The sequence below is a fragment of the Salvelinus fontinalis genome, chromosome 32 (genome assembly GCF_029448725.1).
Source record: "Salvelinus fontinalis isolate EN_2023a chromosome 32, ASM2944872v1, whole genome shotgun sequence".
Taxonomy (NCBI): Eukaryota; Metazoa; Chordata; class Actinopteri; order Salmoniformes; family Salmonidae; genus Salvelinus; species Salvelinus fontinalis.
In genome coordinates this window covers 19,754,958-19,780,756 of record NC_074696.1, presented here as the reverse complement: position 1 = coordinate 19,780,756, position 25,799 = coordinate 19,754,958, and the positions used below count along the sequence as shown (strand labels likewise).

At 43.2% G+C, this 25,799-nt stretch overlaps 1 protein-coding gene across 2 annotated transcripts in view; it reads right to left on the bottom strand.

Annotated features, from left to right (window-relative positions):
• Positions 1-330: 330 nt before the first annotated feature.
• LOC129830859 (protein lifeguard 1-like) overlaps positions 331-25,799 on the bottom strand; it is a 28,386-nt gene continuing 2,917 nt past the window's right edge. For both annotated transcript variants that reach the window (XM_055893662.1, XM_055893663.1), the window contains exons 2-7: positions 14,747-15,118; positions 13,866-13,978; positions 13,220-13,420; positions 11,269-11,397; positions 9,170-9,313; positions 331-5,281 (exon numbers count right to left, since the gene is read on the bottom strand). In XM_055893662.1, the coding sequence (XP_055749637.1) occupies positions 5,132-5,281; positions 9,170-9,313; positions 11,269-11,397; positions 13,220-13,420; positions 13,866-13,978; positions 14,747-15,095 (1,086 nt within the window). In that variant the 5' untranslated portion in view covers positions 15,096-15,118 and the 3' untranslated portion in view covers positions 331-5,131. The remainder of the gene's footprint in view (positions 5,282-9,169; positions 9,314-11,268; positions 11,398-13,219; positions 13,421-13,865; positions 13,979-14,746; positions 15,119-25,799) is intronic.

Sequence of the window (25,799 nt, the reverse complement as noted above, 5' to 3'; positions counted from 1 at the left end):
GCATACCGATACGGTATCTCCCTCACAGACCTTCACTGGGATGCTCCACAAGTGGAATTACTGATCCTGTTCGTTGACGCCAAATTGTAGCGGAAAGGCCCCCTTCATATCTTTACCAAGCACAGGCAGGAACCAATGATTGTTTATGACACCAAAAGGCAAGACGACCTTTTAAAGGCTGTCTCTTCACATAGTAATATTTCCTTCACATAGTAATATTTCCTTCACATGCCCCTTCCACATTAAACATCTTTTAATACAATAAGTGCTATTATAGCCTTAGCATCAATCAGAGTGGTTCAAACCACACACACACACAACAGAAAAAAATAGTGTGTATAGCTCTTTTAATGAAAAACAAAGAGTAGTGTAGAGGAATGCAATTCCAGTTCATTTGAATGCAAATTTACAGTGCAAACATAACTACAAAGCCCCAATTTACTCGATACACATCAAACCACTAAGGAGTTGTATTATACAGTGTACAACACATTAGGAACACCTGCTCTTTTCATGACCAAATGCCCAGATGAAAGCTATGATCCCTTATTGAGGTCACCGGTTAAATCCACTTCAATCAGCGTAGATAAAGGGGAGGAGACAGGTTAAAAAATGATTTTTAAGCCTTGAGACATGTATTGTTTGTGTGTGCCATTCAGAGGGTGTATGGGCAAGACAAACGATTTAAGTGCTTTTGAACGGGTTATGGTAGTAGCTGCCAGGCACACCGGCTTGAGTGTGTCAAGAACTACAACGCTGCTGGGTTTTTCACTCTCAACAGTTTCCCATGTGATTCAAGAATGGTCCACCACCCAGTGCACATCCAGCCAACTTGACAACTGTGGGAAGCATTGGAGACAACATGGCCCAGCATCCCTGTGGAACACTTTCGATACCTTGTAGAATTGAGGCTGTTCTGAGGGCAAAAGGTGGGGTGGGGGTTGCAACTCAATATTAGGAAGGTGTTCCTCATGTTTTGTACACTCATTGTAAATACACATTTACTTAGATAAACAGAAACATTAAATCAAAACAGGGCCGTAGGCAGCACAACAATAACACTTCTATCATTATGATTATTCTTCGTTCAACATGACTCAAATAAACAGCTAGTGCACTGCCCAGTGTGAAATCACAGCACATGCAACAACAGGGAAGGATCGTGCAACAGGAGTCAAATTATAACTCAATCTGAGATATTTAAGACTGATGTGGTTTTCAAAAAATGGTATTCATTTTAGTGGATGTAACTTAGTGTATAGTTTCAATGGAGAACATCAACAGATTGGTCAGCATTGGCAGTAGTGGAGTGTTAAAACTAAGAATGTGTTCTCTAGTGACTAGTAGTCAAAGTGATTCTGTGTTTCCAGCCTCTCCTTATTCTACCTTTAAGTCTTCCAGTGTTTACACAAATCCATGTTCGAGCAGGAAACCTCACAGAATGTATGCCCCTCTGCGTCCCATGCATCATTCAGAAGGACAGAAAAGTGTTGAGTTTCCTGCTCATTTACTTTCAACTTCACAGCAGCCCTGCCTTCTATAGCAACTTCAATAAATTTATAATTAATAACTTATATCCTTCAATCTCGGTGTTCATCTACTACATGCCAGTAAAAAAAAAGTGATATTTTTCGAACAGCTCTGTATAAAAGTCTTCCGAAATTCCAATACCTAAACATTTCACATTAGTAAGAATGAAAAAATAAATAATAATAATACTATTTACTATACATGAAGACAGAGACAAATGCGGAATTATTAAGGATAAGTGAAAAGTAAGAGTGAAAACATTTATCCAAAAGAAGCCAATGGGACATTCCATATTTAGCTTCTACAAAAGCATCTCAATTACCAAGCTTCCCAACATTCAGAACATAAGGGGGGGAAAAAAACATCTAGCATTCCATTAATAATATATACACACACAGTACCAGTCAAAAGTTTGGACACTCCTACTCATTCGAAGGATTTCTATTTATTTATACTATTTTCTACATTGTACAATAATAGTGAAGACATGAAATAACACATAGGGGTAGTATGTAGTAGTAACCATCATGTAGTAACCCAAAAAAGTGTTAAACATATGAAAATATATTTTATATTTGAGATTCTTCAAAGTACCTACCCTTTACCTTGACGACAGCTTTGCGCACTCTTGGCATTCTCTCAACAAGCTTCATGGAGGTAGTCACCTGGAATGCATTTCAATTAACAGGTGTGCCTTGTTAAAAGTTAATTTGTGGAATTTCTTTCCTTCTTAATGCATTTGAGCCAATCAGTTCTGTTGTGACATGGTAAGGGTGGCATACAGAAGAAAGCCCTATTTGGTAAAATTCCAAGTCCATATTGTGGCAAGAACAGCTCAAATAAGCAAAGAGAAACAACAGACCATCTTTAATACATGAAGGTCAGTCAATGCAAAAAATTTCAAGAACTTTGAACGCTTCTTCAAGTGCAGTCGCAAAAACCATCAAGTGCTATGATGAAACTGGCTCTCATGAGGACCGACACAGGAAAGGAAGACCCAGAGTTACCTCTGCTGCAGAGGATATGCTCATTAGAGTTACCAGCATGCTCATTAGAGTTACCAGCCTCAGAAATTACAGCCCAAATAAATGCTTCACAGAGTTCATGTAACAGACACATCTCAACATCAACTGTTCAAAGGAGACTGTGTGAATCAGGCCTTCATGGTAAAATTGCTGCAAAGAAACCACGACTAAAGGACACCAATAAGAAGAAGAGACTTGCTTGGGCCAAGAAACACGAGCAATGGACATTAGACCGGTGGAAATATGTCCTTTGGTCTGATGAGTCCAAGTGTGAGATTTTTGGTTCCAACCGTGTCTTTGTAAGACGCAGAGTAGGTGAGCGGATGATCTCCGCATGTGTGGTTCACACCGTGAAGCATGGAGGTGGTGGTGTGATGGTGCTTTGCTGGTGACACCGTCTGTGATTTATTTAGAATTGAAGGCACACTTAACCAGCATGGCTACCACAGCATTCTGAAGTGATACGCCATCCCATCTGGTTTGCACATAGCGGGATTATCATTGGTTTTTCAACAGGACAATGACCCAACATACCTCCAGGCTGTGTAAGGGATATTTGACAAAGGAAAGTGATGAGTGCTGCATCAGATGATCTGGCGTCCACAATCACCCGACCTCAATCCAACTGAGATGGTTTGGGATGAGTTGGACCGATGAGTGAAGAAAAAGCAGCCAACAAGTGCTCAGAATATGTGGGAACTCCTTCAAGACTGTTGGAAAAGCATTCCAGGTGAAGCTGGTTGAGAATGCCAAGAGCGTGCAAAGCTGTTATCAAGCTAAAGGGTGGCTACTTTGAAGAACCTAAAATATATTTGATTTGTTTAACACTTATTTCAGAGTTTTGATATCTTCACTATTATTCAACAATGTAGAAAATAGTAAAAATAAAGAAAAACCCTTGAATGAGTAGGTGTCCAAACGTTTTTAATTTTATTTTTTATTACCCCTTTTTCGTGTTATCCAATTGGTAGTTACAGTCTTGTCTCATCGCTGCAACTCCCGTACGGACACAGGAGAGACAAAGGTCGGGAGCCGTGCGTCCTCCGAAACACAACCCAACTGCACTGCTACTTAACAAATGCCCACTTAACCCGGAAGCCAGCCGCACCAATGTGTCGGAGGAAACGCGTACACCTGGTGACTGTGTCAGCATGCACTGCACCCGGCCCGCCACAGGAGTCGCTAGTGCACGATGGCACAAGACATCCCTGCCGGACAAACCCCCCACCTAATCCGGATGATGCTGGGCCAATTGTGCGCCGCCCCATGGGTCTCCCGGTCGTGGCCGGCTGCGACAGAGCCTGGACTCAAACCCAGAATCTCTAGTGGCACAGCTAGCACTGTGATACAGTGCCTTAGACCACTGCGCCACTCGGGTGGCGTGTCCAAACTTTTGACTGGTACTGAACATACATTATTATTCATGTGTATTAGTGTTGTACATCCATGTTAACAACACAAACGACATTCACATCTTGTGGAGTGGGTTAGAGGTGAGCGCTCTCGCTTTAATAGCTTGGAGTTTTGGTCTTTGTACTGGTTAGCGATGCTTAGTGATGTCATCAGTTATATATATATATATATATATATAGGGAGGGATGGGGAGAGGGAGGGATGGGGAGAGGGCAGCATGTTAGTGAGGATGGCGGGAGGGAGGGATGGGGAGAGGGCAGCGTGATAGTGAGGATGGAGGGAGGGAAGGATGGGGAGAAAGTATGTGATATATATATATATATATATATATATAGTGAGCATCACAGCCATACACTCCCCGGGCATGCCTAGAGAGAGCTGGTTAGGGAACTAAGTGTCATATACATTTCACACAGAACTATGTACAGCTACGTAACAAGCAGGCTAGGAGAGGTATCCCTCTGGAGGGTTTTTATTCATCTATTGAGCTCATTTCAGCTGTTTCAGGTGCCATGCAGAGTTAATTTACATTGGCAGGAAAATGAGGGAACAACAGAGGGGGAGAATATAGCAGGAAAGGTGTTGTTTCTAGGTTTCTTCCTTAAAAAGCGCTGGCCTGCATCACAGCGTGGCTTTCTCTATCAGATAGCATACCACTCTCTCTCTCTACAGTGCTTAATCTACAAGGCAAGGAAAAGCGCCAAAATCGCAGAGGACAGGAGAGTTCTATAAAATTCGTTCAGCTAATGTTGTTCAGAAGTGATGTACTAGTTAGCTACCATATCTCTGTAAGTAGAAGCAGATTGCCAAGGAGGACAGAACAAGCAGAATACATAAAAACAAACAAGGAATGTAAAAAAAAAAAAAAAAAGGAATAACTTATAACATACTTAAATAGAACTTCAAATAAATAACTTCAAAAATGTGCCCTTCTTTGCTGCACTCTATGGCAGGCCTGCGGCAATAGGTGACAGAACCCTTTTTTCTGTCACCCAATTCGTCTCCTGAAGGGGGTGGGATGATGGCGGGGAGGTGTAACAGACAAATTGGAGGGAACCTCAAAAAGTGGAACAAATCACACAAAAAGACACCGAGGGGAAAAGAGCATCATTCAATCCTCCTGGCTGCCTTCCTCTCCCTTTCCTCTAGAGGGCGTCGCTCCATCACTCACGGGAACGGCCCACGATAGCCAGGATGTAGAGGAAGATGTTGATGATGTCTGTGTAGAGGTTGAGAGCGGCAAAGATGTACTCCTCTGGACTCAGAGCCAGCTTCTTGTTGCCCAGGAGGAGCTGGGTGTCCACGGCCAAGAACTACAACCACACAGAACATGGAGTAAGGAATTATTATGGCAAGAGAGACATTCAATCAGCCAATCGTGTATGGCAGAATTGTAACGCTGTGCACACGGATCTGAGTAGGTACATCACATTGATTTTCAGGTTAGGATTCAGCCCATTATGCTGATGTTTTTTAATGCTTCATATTCTTATAACCACAAAAGTTACCAGTGATGTTCTGCCATACTGCATTAGCCTGAAATCATCATAGACTATTCTGAATAAAATATAAATAATGTTCTCATCTTTAAATGGTCTTTCTTCATCCACACTCGCGTTAATGTCTCTACCATATCCCACAACCAACCATTGGAATTCATTCCTCGCATCTGTCCATCTCTACTAGGTCTTATGTCACCGCTCTATTCTTTCCTCCAGGCCACTGGACCAACTTTTCCACCCATCCTCACTAACACGCTGCCCCACCCCCATCCTCACTAACACGCTGCCCTCTCCCCGTCCTCACTAACACGCTGCCCTCCCCCTCCCCACATCCTCACTAACACGCTGCCCCACCCCCATCCTCACTAACACGCTGCCCTCCCCCCATCCTCGCTAACACGCTGCCCTCTCCCCATCCCTCCATCCTCACTAACACGCTGCCCTCTCCCCATCCCTCCATCCTCACTAACACGCTGCCCTCTCCCCATCCCTCCATCCTCACTAACACGCTGCCCTCTCCCCATCCCTCCCTCCTCACTAACAAGCTGCCCTCTCCCCATCCCTCCATCCTCACTAACACGCTGCCCTCTCCCCATCCCTCCATCCTCACTAACACGCTGCCCTCTCCCCATCCCTCCATCCTCACTAACACGCTGCCCTCTCCCCATCCCTCCCTCCTCACTAACAAGCTGCCCTCTCCCCATCCCTCCCTCCCCCCATCGTCACTAACACGTTGCCCTCTCCCCATCCATCCATCCATCCTCACTAACACACTGCCCTCCCTCCATCCTCACTAACACGCTGCCCTCTCCCTATCCCTCCTCACTAACATGCTGCCCTCTCCCCATCCCTCCCTCCTCACTAACATGCTGCCCTCTCCCCATCCCTCCCTCCTCACTAACATGCTGCCCTCTCCCCATCCCTCCCTCCCCCCATCGTCACTAACACGCTGCCCTCCCTCCATCCTCACTAACACGCTGCCCTCCCTCCATCCTCACTAACACGCTGCCCTCTCCCCATCACTCCATCCTCACTAACACGCTGCCCTCTCCCCATCCCTCCATCCTCACTAACACGCTGCCCTCTCCCCATCCCTCCATCCTCACTAACACGCTGCCCTCTCCCCATCCCTCCATCCTCACTAACACGCTGCCCTCTCCCCATCCCTCCATCCTCACTAACACGCTGCCCTCTCCCCATCCCTCCCTCCTCACTAACAAGCTGCCCTCTCCCCATCCCTCCCTCCCCCCATCGTCACTAACACGTTGCCCTCTCCCCATCCATCCATCCATCCTCACTAACACACTGCCCTCCCTCCATCCTCACTAACACGCTGCCCTCTCCCTATCCCTCCTCACTAACATGCTGCCCTCTCCCCATCCCTCCCTCCTCACTAACAAGCTGCCCTCTCCCCATCCCTCCATCCTCACTAACACGCTGCCCTCTCCCCATCCCTCCCTCCCCCCATCGTCACTAACACACTGCCCTCCCTCCATCCTCACTAACACGCTGCCCTCCCTCCATCCTCACTAACACGCTGCCCTGTCCCCATCCATCCATCCCTCCCTCCCTCCATCCTCACTAACACGCTGCCCTCCCCCATCCTCACTAACACGCTGCCCTACCCCATCCTCACTAACATGCTCACCAGACCGGACACGTCGCAAAATAAATGTAGAAATCCATGTTATTCAATTATTGCGCGCCAACGAGCGCCTGCGACGCCAAGGGCTAAAATAGAAGTCGTTCCTATTTCTGACTCAGATCGCGCTGTAAGTCCTGCCTCTCCCATCGGTTTATAGAAACAGGTACCCACGTGCCATCTCCTCATTGGTTATACCCACGTGGGTGATTGAAAGACGAACTTTGTTGCCGGTTGTCGTGGTAATACAATATAAGTTTAGATGCGATCACCATATAAGTTCAAAGATGAAAAAGCCTGGAAGGAGGAGAGATGACTAGAAACAATTCGGTTGGCCGTTTATGTGTGGATTAATTGTCGGAGTAGAGGTCCTTGTGCATTTCAGGTAAAATAACAACTCAATGTTTATATCCCAGGACAAATTAGCTAGCAACAGCAAGCTAGCTAAATAAGACAAATTAACGTTAGCTAGCAAGTGCAAGCTAACTAGCTAAATTGCCATACATGTTTAATGCTTTTCGAACTGTCCCCAAATTCATGTCATTGGTCCAGAGTTTGTTTTGATATTTTAACCTGCGTGTCGTGATCGCGTTTGGTGTGGGGGGGGAAAATAAATTGATGCACGATAGTGCACGCGCGCAGCCGGTTTGGGTTCTGTGTAACACGCTGCCCTCTCCCCGTCCTCACTAACACGCTGCCCTCCCCCAGTCCTCACTAACACGCTGCCCTCTCCCCGTCCTCACTAACACGCTGCCCTCTCCCCGTCCTCACTAACACGCTGCCCTCTCCCCGTCCTCACTAACACGCTGCCCTCTCCCCGTCCTCACTAACACGCTGCCCTCTCCCCGTCCTCACTAACACGCTGCCCTCCCCCCGTCCTCACTAACACACTGCCCTCCCCCCGTCCTCACTAACACGCTGTCCTCCCCCCGTCCTCACTAACACGCTGCCCTCCCCCCATCCCTCTCTCCCTCCATCCTCACTAACACGCTGCCCTCTCCCCGTCCTCACTAACACGCTGCCCTCCCCCCGTCCTCACTAACACGCTGCCCTCCCCCCGTCCTCACTAACACGCTGCCCTCCCCCGTCCTCACTAACACGCTGCCCTCCCCCCGTCCTCACTAACACGCTGCCCTCCCCCCGTCCTCACTAACACGCTGCCCTCCCCCCGTCCTCACTAACACGCTGCCCTCCCCCCGTCCTCACTAACACGCTGCCCTCCCCCCGTCCTCACTAACACGCTGCCCTCCCCCCGTCCTCACTAACACGCTGCCCTCTCCCCGTCCTCACTAACACGCTGCCCTCTCCCCATCCCTCTCTCCCTCCATCCCTCTCTCCCTCCATCCTCACTAACATGCTTCCCTCTCTTTTTACTGCCTTGTTTAAAGGTGAATGAGAGCTTTGGGCACAACACTTTTGGTGAGTCTAACTAGTGCCCATAACTGACTGATCGCATCAGCAATGTCGTTCTTCCACCTTTAGAGTTTCCAAAATGTAACCATGTTTTTTAATACATTTTTTGTTTCGTTCTCACTTTTACACACAAAAAGATGAAATTATCTCAGTTTGCAGGGAGAGCAGACTGGGCTCAGACAGAGCTGGAAAACCTGAGGCCACCAGCAGCTGCGTGATAATCCGGTCACATGGCCAAACAGTTGGACTCAGTCAATTCCTGTCCCACTGAGCTTTGACTCTGTTAGAGCTCAATGGGTATAGCCCAATGACTTACATATACACACACACAAGAAAGGCAGCGCTGTGTTGAAGACAGGGTTTATATACACATCCTTGGTATAGCCTTGCCACAACCCTGTCATTTAGCAACCATCCCATATGCACCATAACATTGATTATAATGACAGACATCCCTAGTAAACAACAGACCCTTTATGCTAAAATTTGTCCTGATAGTCAACCATGCCACGTTTACTTAGTACACTTTCACAGGTCACACAGTGGCGTGGATGAGGCGAGAGCCCCCCTTAAAACATGAAGCCCTGAAAAGTGCCATATAAATGCAATACATCATTAAAATGCAGGCGAGTTCCTCTACTTACGCAGGTGAAGAGCAGGGCTCCCAGGGAGGCGTAGACGATGTGGAGGATCCTGTGGCGGATGAAGATGCAGAGGATGGAGAAGAGCAGCAGGACGATCAAACACACAAACAGAACGCCGCGGCAGGAAGTGAAGTCATACTTGCTCTGGATTAGGGGAGAAAACAGGGAAATTAGGGATGGTCAAGGATTGTTATTGTCCCAAGAGGGAGTTGAGGTTAAAGCTCCCGAACATTCCTCAATTCTCAAGGCTATGCCATAGTATGCAATAGTAATAGTGACAGTATGTAATAGTGATAGTAAGTGATAGTAATAGTGACAGTATGTAATAGTGATAGCAATAGTAAGTGATAGTGACAGTAATAGTAAGTGATAGTAATAGTATGTAATAGTGACAGTAATAGTAAGTGATAGTAATAGTATGTGATAGTGGCAGTAATAGTAAGTGATAGTAATAGTATGTGATAGTAAAAGTGACAGTATGTAATAGTGACAGTAATAGTACGTGATAGTAATAGTATGTAACAGTATGTAATAGTGACAGTAATAGTGAGTGATAGCAAGTGACAGTAATAGTATGTGATAGTAATAGTGACAGTATGTAATAGTGACAGTAATAGTAAGTGATAGTAATAGTATGTAATAGTGACAGTAATAGTGAGTGATAGCAATAGTGACAGTATGTAATAGTGACAGTAATAGTAAGTGACAGTATGTTATAGTGACAGTAATAGTAAGTGATAGTAATAGTATGTGATAGTGACAGTAATAGTAAGTGACAGTATGTTATAGTGACAGTAATAGTAAGTGATAGTAATAGTATGTAATAGTGACAGTAATAGTATGTGATAGTAATAGTATGTGATAGTAATAGTATCACATAACATTACTATGTGATATTAATAGTGACAGTAATAGTACGTGATAGTAATAGTATGTAACAGTATGTAATAGTGACAGTAATAGTGAGTGATAGCAAGTGACAGTAATAGTATGTGATAGTAATAGTGACAGTATGTAATAGTGACAGTAATAGTAAGTGATAGTAAGTGACAGTATGTAATAGTGACAGTAATAGTCTGTGATAGTAATAGTGACAGTAATAGTATGTGATAGTAATAGTGACAGTAATAGTATGTGATAGTAATAGTGACAGTATGTAATAGTGACAGTATGTAATAGTAACAGTAATAGTATGTGATAGTAATAGTGACAGTATGTAATAGTGACAGTAAAAGTATGTGATAGTAATAGTGACAGTAATAGTATGTGATAGTAATAGTGACAGTATGTAATAGTGACAGTAATAGTATGTGATAGTAATAGTGACAGTATGTAATAGTCACAGTAAAAGTATGTGATAGTAATAGTGACAGTAATAGTATGTGATAGTAATAGTGACAGTATGTAATAGTGACAGTATTAGTATGTGATAGTAATAGTGACAGTATGTAATAGTGACAGTATGTAATAGTGACAGTATTAGTATGTGATAGTAATAGTGACAGTATGTAATAGTGACAGTATGTAATAGTGACAGTATGTAATAGTATGTGATAGTAATAGTGACAGTAAAAGTGATAGTAATAGTATGTAATAGTGACAGTAAAAGTATGTGATAGTAATAGTGACAGTATGTAATAGTGACAGTAATAGTATGTGATAGTAATAGTGACCGTAATAGTATCTGATAGTAAGTGATAGTAATAGTATGTGATAGTAATGTTATGTGATACTATTACTATGTGATAGTAATAGTGACAGTATGTAATAGTGACAGTAATAGTACGTGATAGTAATAGTATGTAACATTATGTAATAGTGACAGTAATAGTGAGTGATAGCAAGTGACAGTAATAGTAATAGTGACAGTATGTAAGTGACAGTAATAGTATGTGATAGTAATAGTGACAGTATGTAATAGTATGTGATAGTAATAGTGAAACTGAAACAAAGGCCATGGAGGCAGAAAAAGACTCCATAATATCATGGTTTGCAAAATTGTAAGTGTGACACTGACAGCAAGGTGGGAGTAAGGATGGAGTGTGTGTGTGTGTGTGTGTATACGCGTTCATGCCTGCGTGCATGTGTGTACTACTGACCTGTAGTGAGAAGAGGACCACGGTGAAGCAGACCACAGCGGTGATGCCCACAGCCATGATGACAGTCTCCGTGTCGTAGAAGCTGGCGATCATCCCCACCATGTAGGACAGACTCAGGGTCAGGATGGACTGAGGGCAGACAACAACGTCAGTATTACAACCACAACACATCCCTCTCAGAATGTTATATAACCTTTTCTCAATAGGGGGGGCGCTGTTTTCACTTTGTAAAAAATCGTTCCCAAATTAAACTGCCTCGTACTCAATTCTTGCTCGTACAATATGCATATTATTATTACTATTGGATAGAAAACACTCTCTAGTTTCTAAAACCGTTTGAATTATATCTGTGAGTAAAACAGAACTCATTTTGCAGTAAACTTCCTGTCAGGAAGTGAGAAATCTGAAATCGGGGGCTCTGTTCCAGGGTCAGCCTATTAATCTATGGGTCTACATGCACTGCATACGCCTTCCACTAGATGTCAGTAGGCAGTGAGAGTTGGAATGGGGTGTATAGACCTCTTGGAACGGTGGGTCTAGTCTTTTCAACGTTCAGCTTGGCGCGAGAGGGACCTCAGGATTGCGTTCCGAAAAGCTTTCGTTATAGACGTTAGATATATCCGGCTCTGATTTTATTTGATATGTGTTAAAAACATCATAAACTAGTTATTTTAAACCGACTTATATCAGTTTATATTAGTTTATTTCGATTTTCTGGATTTTCTTTGTCTTGCGTTATGGTGTGTTGGACACTGCTGCGCCACATGGCTAGCGTTGGCTGCTAATTCTAGAGATGAAGACGACATTCTACAACCGAACAACGATTATTCTGGACAAAGGACAACTTGTACAAGATTCTGATGGAAGCTCATTAAATAGTAGGAACCATTTATGATGTTATTTCATATTTCTGTCGAAAATGTTTATGTTCCGCCAGGATTTTGGGCGCTGTCTCGCTATAACGTAAGCTGTATGTCGTACTAAAGTTATTTTAAAAAATCTAACACAGCGGTTGCATTAAGAACTAGTGTATCTTTAATTTGCTGTCCAACATGTATTTTTTAGTAAAGTTTATGATTAGTTATTTGATTAGATTAGGTGCCTCTCCAAGATTTCTCCGGACAATATTTCTGCATTTTCACTACGTATTCACATTGTAAAACCACGATTTGTGCCGCTAAATATGCACATTTTCGAACAAACCATATATGTATTGTGTAATATGATGTTATAGGACTTTCATCTGATGAAGTTTGAGAAGGTTAGTGAAAACATGTATATCTTTTGCTGGTTTATTCGCTATCGATAACATTGCCTTGAATGAATGCGGTTGAGTGGTAGGCTATTGTAGTAAGCTAATATAATGCTATATTGTGTTTTCGCTGTAAAACACATAAAAATCTGAAATATTGGCTGGATTCACAAGATGTTTGTCTTTCATTTGCTGTACACCATGTATTTTTCATAAATGTTTTATGATGAGTATTTAGGTATTTCACGTTGGTCTCTAGTTATTCTAGCTGCTTTGGTGAGATTTGTGATGGTGGCTGCAATGTAAAACTATGATTTATACCTGAAATATGCACATTTTTCGAACAAAACATATGCTATACAATAAATATGTTATCAGACTGTCATCTGATGAAGTTGTTTCTTGGTTAGTGACTATTTATATCTTTATTTGGTCGAATTTGTGATAGCTACCTATGCGGTAAAAAAATGGTGACAATATGCAGTTGAGTCTTTTGCTAGATACATAGGGTTGAAACATTAGACAATGCATCTATTAGAGGTTAAAAGACAGAGTCTAAGTCCCAAATGGCACGCTATTCCCTACATAGTGCACTACTGGCACCCTATTCCCTACATAGTGCACTACTTTTAAAATAGAACACTACATAGGGAATAGGGTGCCATTTAGCATGCACCCAGAGTCAGGGTGGGGCTGTACCAAAGCGATCAGGTTCCAGGGGTGTTTGCGCCGGAACTCTCCACAGCAGCTGAGGGTGATGAGAGACACAAAGAAGATGGCGTAGGACACGTAGTACGTCCAGGGGTTACGCCGCACAAACAACTTGGCATCGTCCACGAAGGTGAAGACGGCCACGAAGGAGAAGGTGACCATCAGCTGAACGGTCAGCACCAGGAACACCTGGGAGGTGGAGAAGGTTGGACAGACAGATGTTATAGGACTGTCCCAAGAAAGATTTTCAAGAACTATGACAAAGTGTCAGTCAACATTGGCTATTGAAATTAAAGTTGAAACATTGCTGGTTAGATTTGTTAGGGAATTACTTTATTTTGAATAATAGTCAAAAACATGAAAAGAATAGCAGATCATTGTTTTATTCGTGAAGTTTATTTGGACAGGGACAATGTACAGCAAAAACAGAGTACATTTCAAAAGTGAGAAGTGATGCGTTGCACCATTTATTTATTTACATTTTTGCACCAGATTTAGGTCAAAGCTAATTTACATCTGAATAACTAGGAGCTGATAGAATGGTTTGGTTTCAATCTCCTCCACTCACTCAACTGACAGCATGTTATTCTGTTCTCATTCATGCAGTCCGGTCCCCTCTAATCTCCTGTCTCACCTTTCTGATGAACGCCTGTCGGATGCTCTTGTCCTCAAAGCCAGAGTTGGTAAACTCCTCGTTGTCGTAGTAAGACGGTGGCACGTCCCCATGGTAACCGTCACCCACGGAAGCTGAAAACCCCAGACAACAACAACAATAAGGACCAAATAGCAACCATGTGTTTAATCACTACAGGGGTGAGACTATTGGCAATCAAATGCTTGTAGATTGTGAGACTATTGTATGTGTTGTTTTGACACGGGTCATTAACAGGGTTAGTTCAATATAGTTGTTGATCAGTCAGTCAGTCAGTGAGACAGTCAGTCAGTGAGACAGTCAGTCAGTCAGTGAGACAGTCAGTCAGTCAGTGAGACAGTCAGTCAGTCAGTGAGACAGTCAGTCAGTCAGTGAGACAGTTTAACCTCAGGAGGATGATGTGTGTGCTTCTTCAGCACACTAGGTTGATGATGGACAGTGAAAGACACAGGCAGCAATTTCCCAGGGTAATTATACATCCATCTAAGTCGAAAACCAAACAGTGACCTTAAGAATTTCCAAACCTGCCTTTCAAATGGAGAACTGACATAAGCAGGAGTGAAGACTGGTAACAGAATTAATTTAACTGTACCTGAGCACATTGTGTTTGGCCCACTTGGAATAATGATGTATGACATGGGCTTGAGTGTTACAAAACATTTAAGTGTAGAAATAATGTGCATGTTAGCCCAGGTCTTAGGACATTTTTGCAATCTTATAGCCATTAAAGCATAGAATGGAGGTAAACCCAGAAGAACCAGAAAGAGTGTCTAGAGAACAACCTTTTCCTAGATTCGCCATGACACCATATGACTTCTCTTCCAAACATAAATCATGTGAAATGTCTGCTACGGTCTACTCACTGTTGGGGTCACCAGGGAACCCTGGCTGTGCAGGTTGCTGGTAGGGCACTGTGGGGTAGGGGCCCTGGGGATAGGGCATCTGAGGGTAGGGTCCCTGTCCAAACCCTGGGCCTCCCTGGGGAAACCCGGGCTGACCATAGGGTGCAGGTTGACCATAGGGGGCAGGTTGATCGTATGGTGTAGGCTGGCCATAGGCTGCAGGCTGGCCGGGGTATGGAGCTTGCACTGGAGCCGGGGTGTAGTTGGGAGGGGCTATCCCGAACCCGGGCTGGGGCGGTCCGTAGACGTTGTTGTGGAGGGGGTTGTTCTCCCCCATGACCCCGGGGTAGCTGTTCTTGTCCTGAGACATGGTCTGTTTCTCTCACTGGCGGCCTGAGGAACAAGGAAACAAAGAAAAATGAAAAGAAACCGGCATTCACAGGAACAGACCACTGTTGGGTGGGACTTTGAATTTGAGATAACATGACAAGCTGGAGTTTTCTGGAAAGTGAGGCAGGGGAAGGGAAATGGTGAAACATTGTAAACTTAGGCTAATGATGTTTGACAACTTCAGCATTAAAGTATTTTTCTTCACCTTGCTTGTTTTACTCCCTCCCTCTAAAAGGAGGCACCGGGAAAAGTAATGATAGTCTTAGCACGGTCTTGGCCACACTGGCAAAGATTCAAACACTGAATCTGCCTGATTACAAAGCTGATGAGAACACCGAGGAAGCTGGCAGGCAAAAGGCCCAGGCAGCAGCCCAGTGATTCTTCCTGAGAACACCCAGACAGTTTTCGCACAGTCACATATCCTCCATCAACACTGCTAAGCTGCTTAGTTAGTCTGCTCGCTGCAATGTACAGGAGGCAGGGCGAAATTGGAGGCATTGATGACAAGTTGAATCAAGCCAAATTAAACACTGTCCAACGACTGGCTGTTCTTGAATAGGCTAGGTGATTCTGGAACGTTAGGTTAGGATCCACTTGTCCTGACAATAGGATTCTCGGTAAACTGAAATGGAAGGATGTAGAATGACAGACCCCTTTGTCCACGTCTAGGCCTAATCCAAATAATACACTCTCACTGGAGAGAACACTTTGTTCCCCGTCACTCTCATGATGTTTTGTTGTGCTTTTCCCCCACTGCATTGTTACACCACCACCAGGTCAAACTGAACTTCAGTGGAGGCTGGTGGGCGGAGCTAGAGGAGGACAGGCTCATTGTAATGGCTGGAATTGAATTCATGGAGCGGAGTCAAACATGTGGTTTCCATATGTATGATCTGTTTGATACCGTTCCATTTATTCCATTCCAATGAGCCCGTCCTCCTACCAGCTTCCACCGCTGGACTTAGAATTTTGCACCAGCCAGTATGCTATTCAACCAAACAGTGTTTAGGCTATGAGGCAAAACAAAAAGAAAAGTTAAACTGCATGTTAGCCTATAAAGCAAAAAAGAAGAAGTTTGTTTTGCAAACATCTTGAAGACCCAGTTACCAGTTGACTGAATAGGACCTGACGTGTTTCACAAAAATACCTAGATGAGGAAAGACGGACCATCCACACAATCCTTCAGACTTTCCAGGAAATGGTACAGTGCTTTCCCCTAAAAGCTTTCCTGCACCAGAGCACAGCGTCACCACGGACCCAGGCAGGTGGTGTCTTGGTAATTGAATGCATTATTAATCTGCTTCGCTTTGGTAGGAGACCTGGGCTGAGTCCCAAATTGCACCCTAATCCCTACATAGTGCACTACTTTTGACCTGGGCCCATAGAAGTGCACTATATAGGAAAAGAGGGACGCACCCTTCAAACACTTGCCTTACTGCAGGGGTGTCAAACTCAAATCAGCACAAGGGCCATATTGGGGAAAAAACAAGGAATTCACAGGCCAGACATAGTCTATTATGTTAGTTTTTACACCCAAAAACTCATGCCTATAACTGGTTTTATTTGAAAAAAAGATGTCCCTTGATAATTCCACTTACGTACATGGGATGCTGTATATAGCATTAACATATTAAAACAAAAGGAATAAATTATATCTGTTCAGCCTTTGCTGCTATGCTTTCAGATGTGAATAATATGCTGTCACCCAAATCAAAAAGCATTTAATAAACAACAAAAAAATGTAGCTATAGGTTGTTAAAAATTTAAACTTTAAAAAAAAAACTGCATGGATCACCAGTGCGGTTGAATGCAGTATTGCTGTATGGCGTTCTCAAAATGTATTGCAGTTTATTAGCCAGCCTAGGATACTGCTCAAATGTTGCTGTAATAGGCCGACATGTTTGTCCTTTGCATGGTGTTTTGTTGCAAGTTTAGGTTTTTGGTTATTCATTGTCAAGCTTTAAAAACCAAAGCCAGACTGCAACATTTATTAGCCTAGCTAGGACTGTGGCATGTGTCTGTACACTTTCCATCTGCTGTGCAAGGTAAACGAGACACATGATAGCGGCGCAATTGAGGTTGAATTCACGATGCCAGTGCATCAGGCTGTAATTTCATAAAGTAGATGACTCAACTGTCGACTAATTTATACTTGCTTGTGTGTCCTATGGTCCTTTAGTAGTAATTTATACCCGTATGTGAATCCTTTATCTTATTTTTTAATTTAACCTTTATTTAACTAGGCAAGTCAGTTAAGAACAAATTCTTATTTACAATGACGGCCTACCCCGGCCAAACCTGGACGAGGCTTGGCCAATTGCGCACCGCCCTATGGGACTCCCAATCACGGCCAGATGTGATACAGCCTGGATTTGAACCAGGGACTTTAGTGAAGCAGTGCCTTAGACCGCTGCGCCACTCGGGAGCCCATATAACTTCATGACCACCAAAGAGACATTTTCTGTAGGCTATGGCAATGACTCCTTGGAACAGAAACTTGGTATGGACATTTAGCCTACAAGTTTAAACTTTTGGTTCTGTAGAAGATTTAGTCAGTGCCATTAGTGATGATATGATACTGCACACTGGCTGGCTCGTGTGTGGGTGTGGCTGGGTCTGTGAGAAAGGGTGTGTGTGTGGCAATGCACTGCCGTTTGGTGTACAGCATGTTGGTAGTGCATTGCTGTGACTTGTAGTGCAGCACAGGCTATATGGAAGCGGGAAAAAATGAATTGAAAACACAAATAATTGCGCGGGCCAGATAGAAATGTGTCCAAGGGGCCTTGTGTTTGACACACATGCCCCCTTCCTTCACTCTACAGGGTCCCTCAGCCATCTCAAGCTCGCTCCATTCTATTGTCCTCCTATAAAACACATTTAAAATGGAGGTGGTCAGGGCCAACCACATAAAAAAAAAAAAACACATACAACCGTATGGCAGGTTTATCGAGTGATTTGTGGAGACACTTCTGGTTGTGTAACTTAGCCTTTGTATCCCTAGACGGTAGCTTCTGCACAACAAATTCCCCATGGCTTGTACAGTCAACAACCCCCCCCCCCCCACCCACACACACACACACACACACACACACACACACACACACACACACACTAATCCTGTCTCTCTCACACTCAATCGGATAAGCAAGGGAAAGCAGAGGGGCAGATCACATCACTACAGCATCTGGGGCCACCCCACCCCTCCTTCCCTTCACTCCCTCTTTTCAGGCCACATTGAATAACAGTATAATTATGTAACACCTGACTGTCCCATTTCCCCTTGGTGCCAAAGCCTGCATGTCTCCCAAATGGCACCCTATTTCCTATAGAGTGTACTACTTTTGAACACAGCCCTATGGGCCCTGGTCAAAAGTAGTGCACTAAAAGGAGAATAGGGTGCCATTTGGGACGTAGGCCCCTGCACCCCGATATGGTCTCTGCACACTGGCTTGACCATTGGGGACTCGACCCAGATGGGTAACATTCATTGGCATCTGGCTTCACAACATTCCCCTACCTGTACAGTACATAGCTACTTCAATTACCTCATACCACTAGAATCGACTCAGTACTGATATTCATATGCATAACCACGTTATTTTCTCCTCTGCATTGTTGGAAAAGGACCCGTAAGTAAGCATTTCACTTAGTCTACACCTGCTGTAAACGAAGCATGTGACAAATACAATTTGATCATAACAGATTACAATCCTTATCTGACACCAGCCATCTTGACTGTTCCGACAATCATAATTGCTTGCTGACAAGGTAGGTACAGAACCCAGCAGCAATTCCTGTAGGCTTGATCCATGGGCTGTCTGAACTCACCTCTCTGCATGTCTGAATCAACAAGAATGTAGTGTAGACAATCAATCCATCAGCTCAGTTAGGAACTGTCTGGGACTGAATAGTGGCTTTGCGGACAGCACAAGCTTTCCACAACACCGCTCTTTTACATCTACATTTTAGTCATTTAGCAGACACTCTTATCCAGAGCAACTTACAGTAGTGAGTGCATACATTTTCATTCTTAGTCACACACTCCCTTTCACACACACACGTATATATACAGTGGTTTCAGAAAGTATTCACACCCATTAACTTCTCCAATTTTTTTTGTATCGCAGCCTGAATTTAAAATGGAATAAATCAAGATTTTTGTCATCACTGGCATACACACAATACCCCAATGTCAAAGTGGAATTATGTTAAAAAATATATATAATAATTTCAAACAAACATCAGGAAGGTTTTACAATTCATCGCAAAGAAGGGAACTGACTGGTAGATGGGTAAAAAAAGCAGACATTGAATATCCCTTTGAGCATGATAAAGTTATTAATACACTTTGGATGGTCTATCAATACACTCAGTCACTACAAAACACACAGGCGCCCTTCCTAACTCCGTAGCCGGAGAGGAAGGGAACCTCTCACGGATTTCACCATGAGGGCTATGGTGACTTTAAAACAGTTTAATGGCTGTGATAGGAGAAAACTGAGGATCGAACTGAGGATCGATCAACAACATTGTAGTTACTCCACAATACTAATCTAATTGACAAAATGAAAAGAAGGAAGCCTGTACAGAATACAGATATTCCAAAACATGCATTCTGTTTACATCAAGGCACTAAAGTAATACTGCAAAAAAATGTGGCAAAGCAATTCACTTTTTATCCTGAATACATGGTGTTATGTTTGGGACAAATCCAACAAAGCACATTACTGAGTACCACTCTCCATATTTTCAAGTATAGTGGTGGCTGCTTTAATGTTATGGGTATGATTGCAATTGTTAAGGACTGGGGAGTTTTTACAGATTAAAAAAGAAACGGAATGGAGCTAAGTATAGGCAAAATTCTAGAGAAAAACCTGGTTCAGTCTGCTTTCACTAGACACTGGGAGATGAATTCACATTTAAGCAGGGCAATAACCTAAAACAGAAGGCCAAATCTACACTGGAGTTGCTTACCAAAACAGAGAATGTCCCTGAGTTTTTACTTAAATCTGCTTGAAAATCTATGGCAAGACCTGAAAATGATTCTCTATCAACAACCAATTTGACAGAGCTTGAAGAATTTTGAAAATAATTATATATATATATATATATATATATATATATATATATATATATATATATATATATATATATTAGAGGTCGACCGATTAATCGGAATGGCCAATTAATAGGGGCCGATTTCAAGTTTTCATAACAATCGGAAATCGGTATTTTTGGGCACTGTTTTTTTTTTTTTTTTTTTACACCTTTATTTAATCTTTATTTAACTAGGCAAGTCAGTTAAGAACACATTCTTATTTTCAATGACGGCCGAGGCAGAACGACAGATTTTTAACCTTGTCAGCTTTGGGGATTCATCTTGCAACCTTACAGTTAACTAGTCCAATGCTCTAACACCTGATTACATTGCACTCCACGAGGAGCCTGCCTGTTAGCGAATGCAGTAAGCTAAGGTAAGTTGCTAGCTAGCATTAAACTTATCTTATAAAAAACAATCAATCAATGACTGTCATTGCTCCAATGTGTACTTAACCATAAACATCAATGCCTTTCTTAAAATCAATACACAAGTATATATTTTTAAACCTGCATATTTAGCTAAAAGAAATCCAGGTTAGCAGGCAATATTAACCAGGTGAAATTGAGTCATTTCTCTTGCGTTCATTGCACGCAGAGTCAGGGTATGTGCAACAGTTTGGGCTGCCTGGCTCTTTGCGAACTAATTTGCCAGAATTTTACGTAATTATGACAACATTGAAGGTTGTGCAATGTAACAGGAATATTTAGACTCATGGATGCCACCCGTTAGATAAAATACGGAACGGAATAAACGTTTTGTTTGAGGTGATAGTTTCCGGATTAGTCAAAGGTATATGGTTTAGAGAGAAATAGTTGACGCATTATAATTCCTGTAATAACTTGCGGCTGAATTTGAAAGGGGTTCCTTCGTTATTTTACCGTTCATGTCTTCCATAGAGAATGTCTTGATCTACTTCAAATAAGGTCTGTGTTTTGTGCAGGCTTAAACCGCCTCGACGTTTTGATACCCGTGTAAATCTCACTAGGATAAGGTAACGTTTGTCAACATCCCCTGCTCAAAAAAATAAAGGGAACACTTAAACAACACAATGTAACTCCAAGTCAATCCCACTTCTGTGAAATCAAACTGTCCACTTAGGAAGCAACACTGATTGACAATAAATTTCACATACTGTTGTGCAAATGGAATAGACAAAAGGTGGAAATTATAGGCAATTAGCAAGACACCCCCAAAAAAGGAGTGATTCTGCAGGTGGTGACCACAGACCACTTCTCAGTTCCTATGCTTCCTGGCTGATGTTTTGGTCACTTTTGAATGCTGGCGGTGCTCTCACTCTAGTGGTAGCATGAGACGGAGTCTACAACACACACAAGTGGCTCAGGTAGTGCAGTTCATCCAGGATGGCACATCAATGCGAGCTGTGGCAAAAAGGTTTGCTGTGTCTGTCAGCGTAGTGTCCAGAGCATGGAGGCGCTACCAGGAGACAGACCAGTACATCAGGAGACGTGGAGGAGGCCGTAGGAGGGCAACAACCCAGCAGCAGGACCGCTACCTCCGCCTTTGTGCAAGGAGGTGCACTGCCAGAGCCCTGCAAAATGACCTCCAGCAGGCCACAAATGTGCATGTGTCAGCATATGGTCTCACAAGGGGTCTGAGGATCTCATCTCGGTACCTATTGGCAGTCAGGCTACCTCTGGCGAGCACATGGAGGGCTGTGCGGCCCCACAAAGAAATGCCACCCCACACCATGACTGACCCATCGCCAAACCAGTCATGCTGGAGGATGTTGCAGGCAGCAGAACGTTCTCCACGGCGTCTCCAGACTCTGTCACATGTGCTCAGTGTGAACCTGCTTTCATCTGTGAAGAGCACAGGGCGCCAGTGGCGAATTTGCCAATCTTGGTGTTCTCTGGCAAATGCCAAACGTTCTGCACGGTGTTGGGCTGTAAGCACAACCCCCACCTGTGGACGTCGCGCCCTCATACCACCCACATGGAGTCTGTTTCTGACCGTTTGAGCAGACACATGCACATTTGTGGCCTGCTGGAGGTCATTTTGCAGGGCGCTGGCAGTGCACCTCCTTGCACAAAGGCGGAGGTAGCGGTCCTGCTCCTGGGTTGTTGCCCTCCTACGGCCTCCTCCTCGTCTCCTGATGTACTGGCCTGTCTCCTGGTAGCGCCTCCATGCTCTGGACACTACGCTGACAGACACAGCAAACCTTTTTGCCACAGCTCGCATTGATGTGCCATCCTGGATGAACTGCACTACCTGAGCCACTTGTGTGGGTTGTAGACTCCGTCTCATGCTACCACTAGAGTGAGAGCACCGCCAGCATTCAAAAGTGACCAAAACATCAGCCAGGAAGCATAGGAACTGAGAAGTGGTCTGTGATCACCACCTGCAGAATCACTCCTTTTTTGGGGGTGTCTTGCTAATTGCCTATAATTTCCACCTTTTGTCTATTCCATTTGTACAACAGCATGTGAAATTTATTGTCAATCAGTGTTGCTTCCTAAGTGGACAGTTTGATTTCACAGAAGTGGGATTGACTTGGAGTTACATTGTGTTGTTTAAGTGTTCCCTTTATTTTTTTGAGCAGTGTATATAGAGAGAGATTATTATTATTATTTTTATTTTTTTTACAAATGTTACATTTCTTCCACTTCGACATAGTATTTTGAGTAGATCGTTGACAAAAAAATGACAATTCTACCCATTTTAATCCCACTTTGCAACAATAAAATGTGGAAAACGTCAAGGGGTTTTAATACTTTCTGAAGTCACTGTATATTTACCAGTAAACCAGCTCTAGGAAACAGCCCAGAGGGGAGCACACAACATTGCTTCTAGCTAATATCAGAAACATTGATCAAGAACCCCTCTGAGGCGCCCATGTTGTGATTGACCAAGCCCATGTAACAAAACTGATTAGGTAATATTCTAAGAAAATGCTTAGTCATTTCCAGGGGCCTGACATTGAAAGGAAAATTACATGTCTGAGCCATGCAAATCTAATTTGAAAACTAGTCAAATTGACAACGCTGCAGCATGCTTAGGCAGGCTAGCCTAGCTGAATAGGATGACTAAAGACAGTACAGTATGGGGAGCAGAGATAACATTGTCTGACTGACTGGCTGCTACTGCCTGAGCAGAGATGAGATGACTAAGGAATGAAAAATAATCAAGTCATAGACCAAAAACAAAGTAATATTTTATTACTTCATAGTAATTTCCTATTGATGTCTACCCAATGTGGACCAGACAGTGACAGTGGAATATTTTCAATATTTTGGCAATTGAATGTTCACTATTTTTGACTTTGAACATTAAAAAGCTCAAAAATAATTTGAATGTTATCATTTCATAATGCATCTAATGTAAAAAAATAAAAATAATCTAAACCAAAATGGAAAACGTATTATTTTGTAATAATTTAACCGAAACAGACCTCAAAAAGCACTAATCGCTCAAAACATAGTCCTAATCAATTCACAAGCAATTAAGAAGAAAATAATGACTGCAACACTGTTGAGTTCCACAAAGGTTAAGATGAAAAATTGAAATCTAAGGAGCCTCCTCATGGTGGATAAAGACACTACCACTATCAATGGCTCCTGCTGATATTGTGTGACCCAAATGGCACACTACTCCCTATGTAGTGCACTACTTTTGACCCAGGAACAATATGGTGCCATTTGGGAGGTAGACAAGCATATGCCTCATTCGTTAAGGGAGGGGGAGCCTCGCCGTAGATCTGCTCCGTGCAGTCCACACACAACCACAATAACTGGACTAACCTATGAACAACAAACTATATGCATTACTGAACAACAGACAACTACACAAAGTGTCAGGGCTTAGGTTTAGATATGGAAGTCAGCAATGCTGCTCAACGGCTAGGGAGAGCAAGATGTCATTTAAGTGGGGTGGGGACTTGTGTTTTCTTTGATGTACAAGGGGGTGTGTACAGTATGTGGCAGGAAGCCACCACTGGATTACCACACTGGATGATGAACTAGGCAACACCATGCACTGGAAACAGCAGGATGTTTCATGTCTCTGATGTCTCGGGTGGCTCAAATGATAAATATCTAACTGCAAATATTTAGGCTTGAGTGATGCAGTGCTAGCTTAACTAGACTAAATGTCCATATTCTAATTTCACCAAATAATTCTCAATACGGAAACCCCAAGAGTTTGAGCTATAAAACTAGATAATATCCACTCAGTCAGAACACCTGGAAATGCAACATTCTAGAAGGCAGCCAATGAGCTCACTCCACAGCAGCCTGACTGCCAATCCAGCAGAGTAGGCTTATAACAGGATGTTGCAGTGTCAGCAGCTATTCTAGCCAGGTAAACCTGCAGAGCCCTCCCCCTACTCTCTAGGACATGTACAGTGCTCTGAAGGCAGAGAGAGATAACTAGACAATATGGGGGAGAAAAGTTTTCTGTACATAACGAGGCCTGTACTTTCTCCTCCTCCATTATTTTATGTACTCTGATAGTCAAGGAATGGAGACAATAGGAGTCAGATAGGGTGGAAAAACTACAGGCCTTGTAACGTAGTAGTAGACTATCTCCCTGCTTTGGTGGTTCCTGATTGTAAAAGACTCAGTGGAGGTGATATTGGACAAGACAGCCTACTATGTAACAAATCATGTACTTTCTCCAGTGGTATCCATTCTTTGGTGTTCACTGTTCACTGATTGTAAAGGAATGGAGACAACGTGGGACAGATGGGCCTATCCCAACAAGCCTACTGTGTAACATGGCCTGTACTTTCTACTCTCTCTACTCTTTGGCTTTCTCTGACAGTGAAAAGAATGGACTCATGAAAACTTGAAGTGGTTTGAGCAGGTATTTCCATGGCTGCTATAGAGATTCAGTAATGTCTGGACCCGATTCAATCCCATCACAGTACGATGGTGCTTGACTCCACAGCATAAATATCCAGGAACCTATTAGCAAATCGGCCCCATCTTTCTCATCCTTAATGCTACTGGAAAGAATGGGAGATTAATGAATTGTATTTGGATCATGCTTTTAATGTAATGCACTGAAGAGTTCTCAAATGGCAAGCCAGGAAAGGGAAGTGTGCATGTTCGCAATGCAATGCATGAAAGAGTCAAATGAATTTGCTCCACATAAGACTAACACAGCTTATGTCCAGAAAACAGCATGCATCCCCAGAACACAGAGAAGGTCTGTTAATCAGATGGGCAGACATTTCACTATCACGTTACAGGAATATTTTACTTTTCAACTGCTAGGGCTAGGCCATAAAGGGAAAACTATCCAGTCTCAATTATAAACCGTAACAACTACGGGCTGGGACGATGCCAGTATCGCGATACTTGTTAGTATTGTGGCAAGGAAGCAAATCACGAAGCAGATTTAATATCCTTAGGAAAACAGTACCTCCGGGACAATAACAGTATCATTGGTTAATTTCTCAAATATTAAAATGGCATAGATACAAATGGATAGCATACGATCATAGACTCACTAATGATTCATACGATCATAGACTCATAGTGAGTCTATGATCGTATGCTATCCATTTGTATTTATTGTATGCTGCTCTTTCTATGCCATTTTAATATTTGAGAAATTAACCAA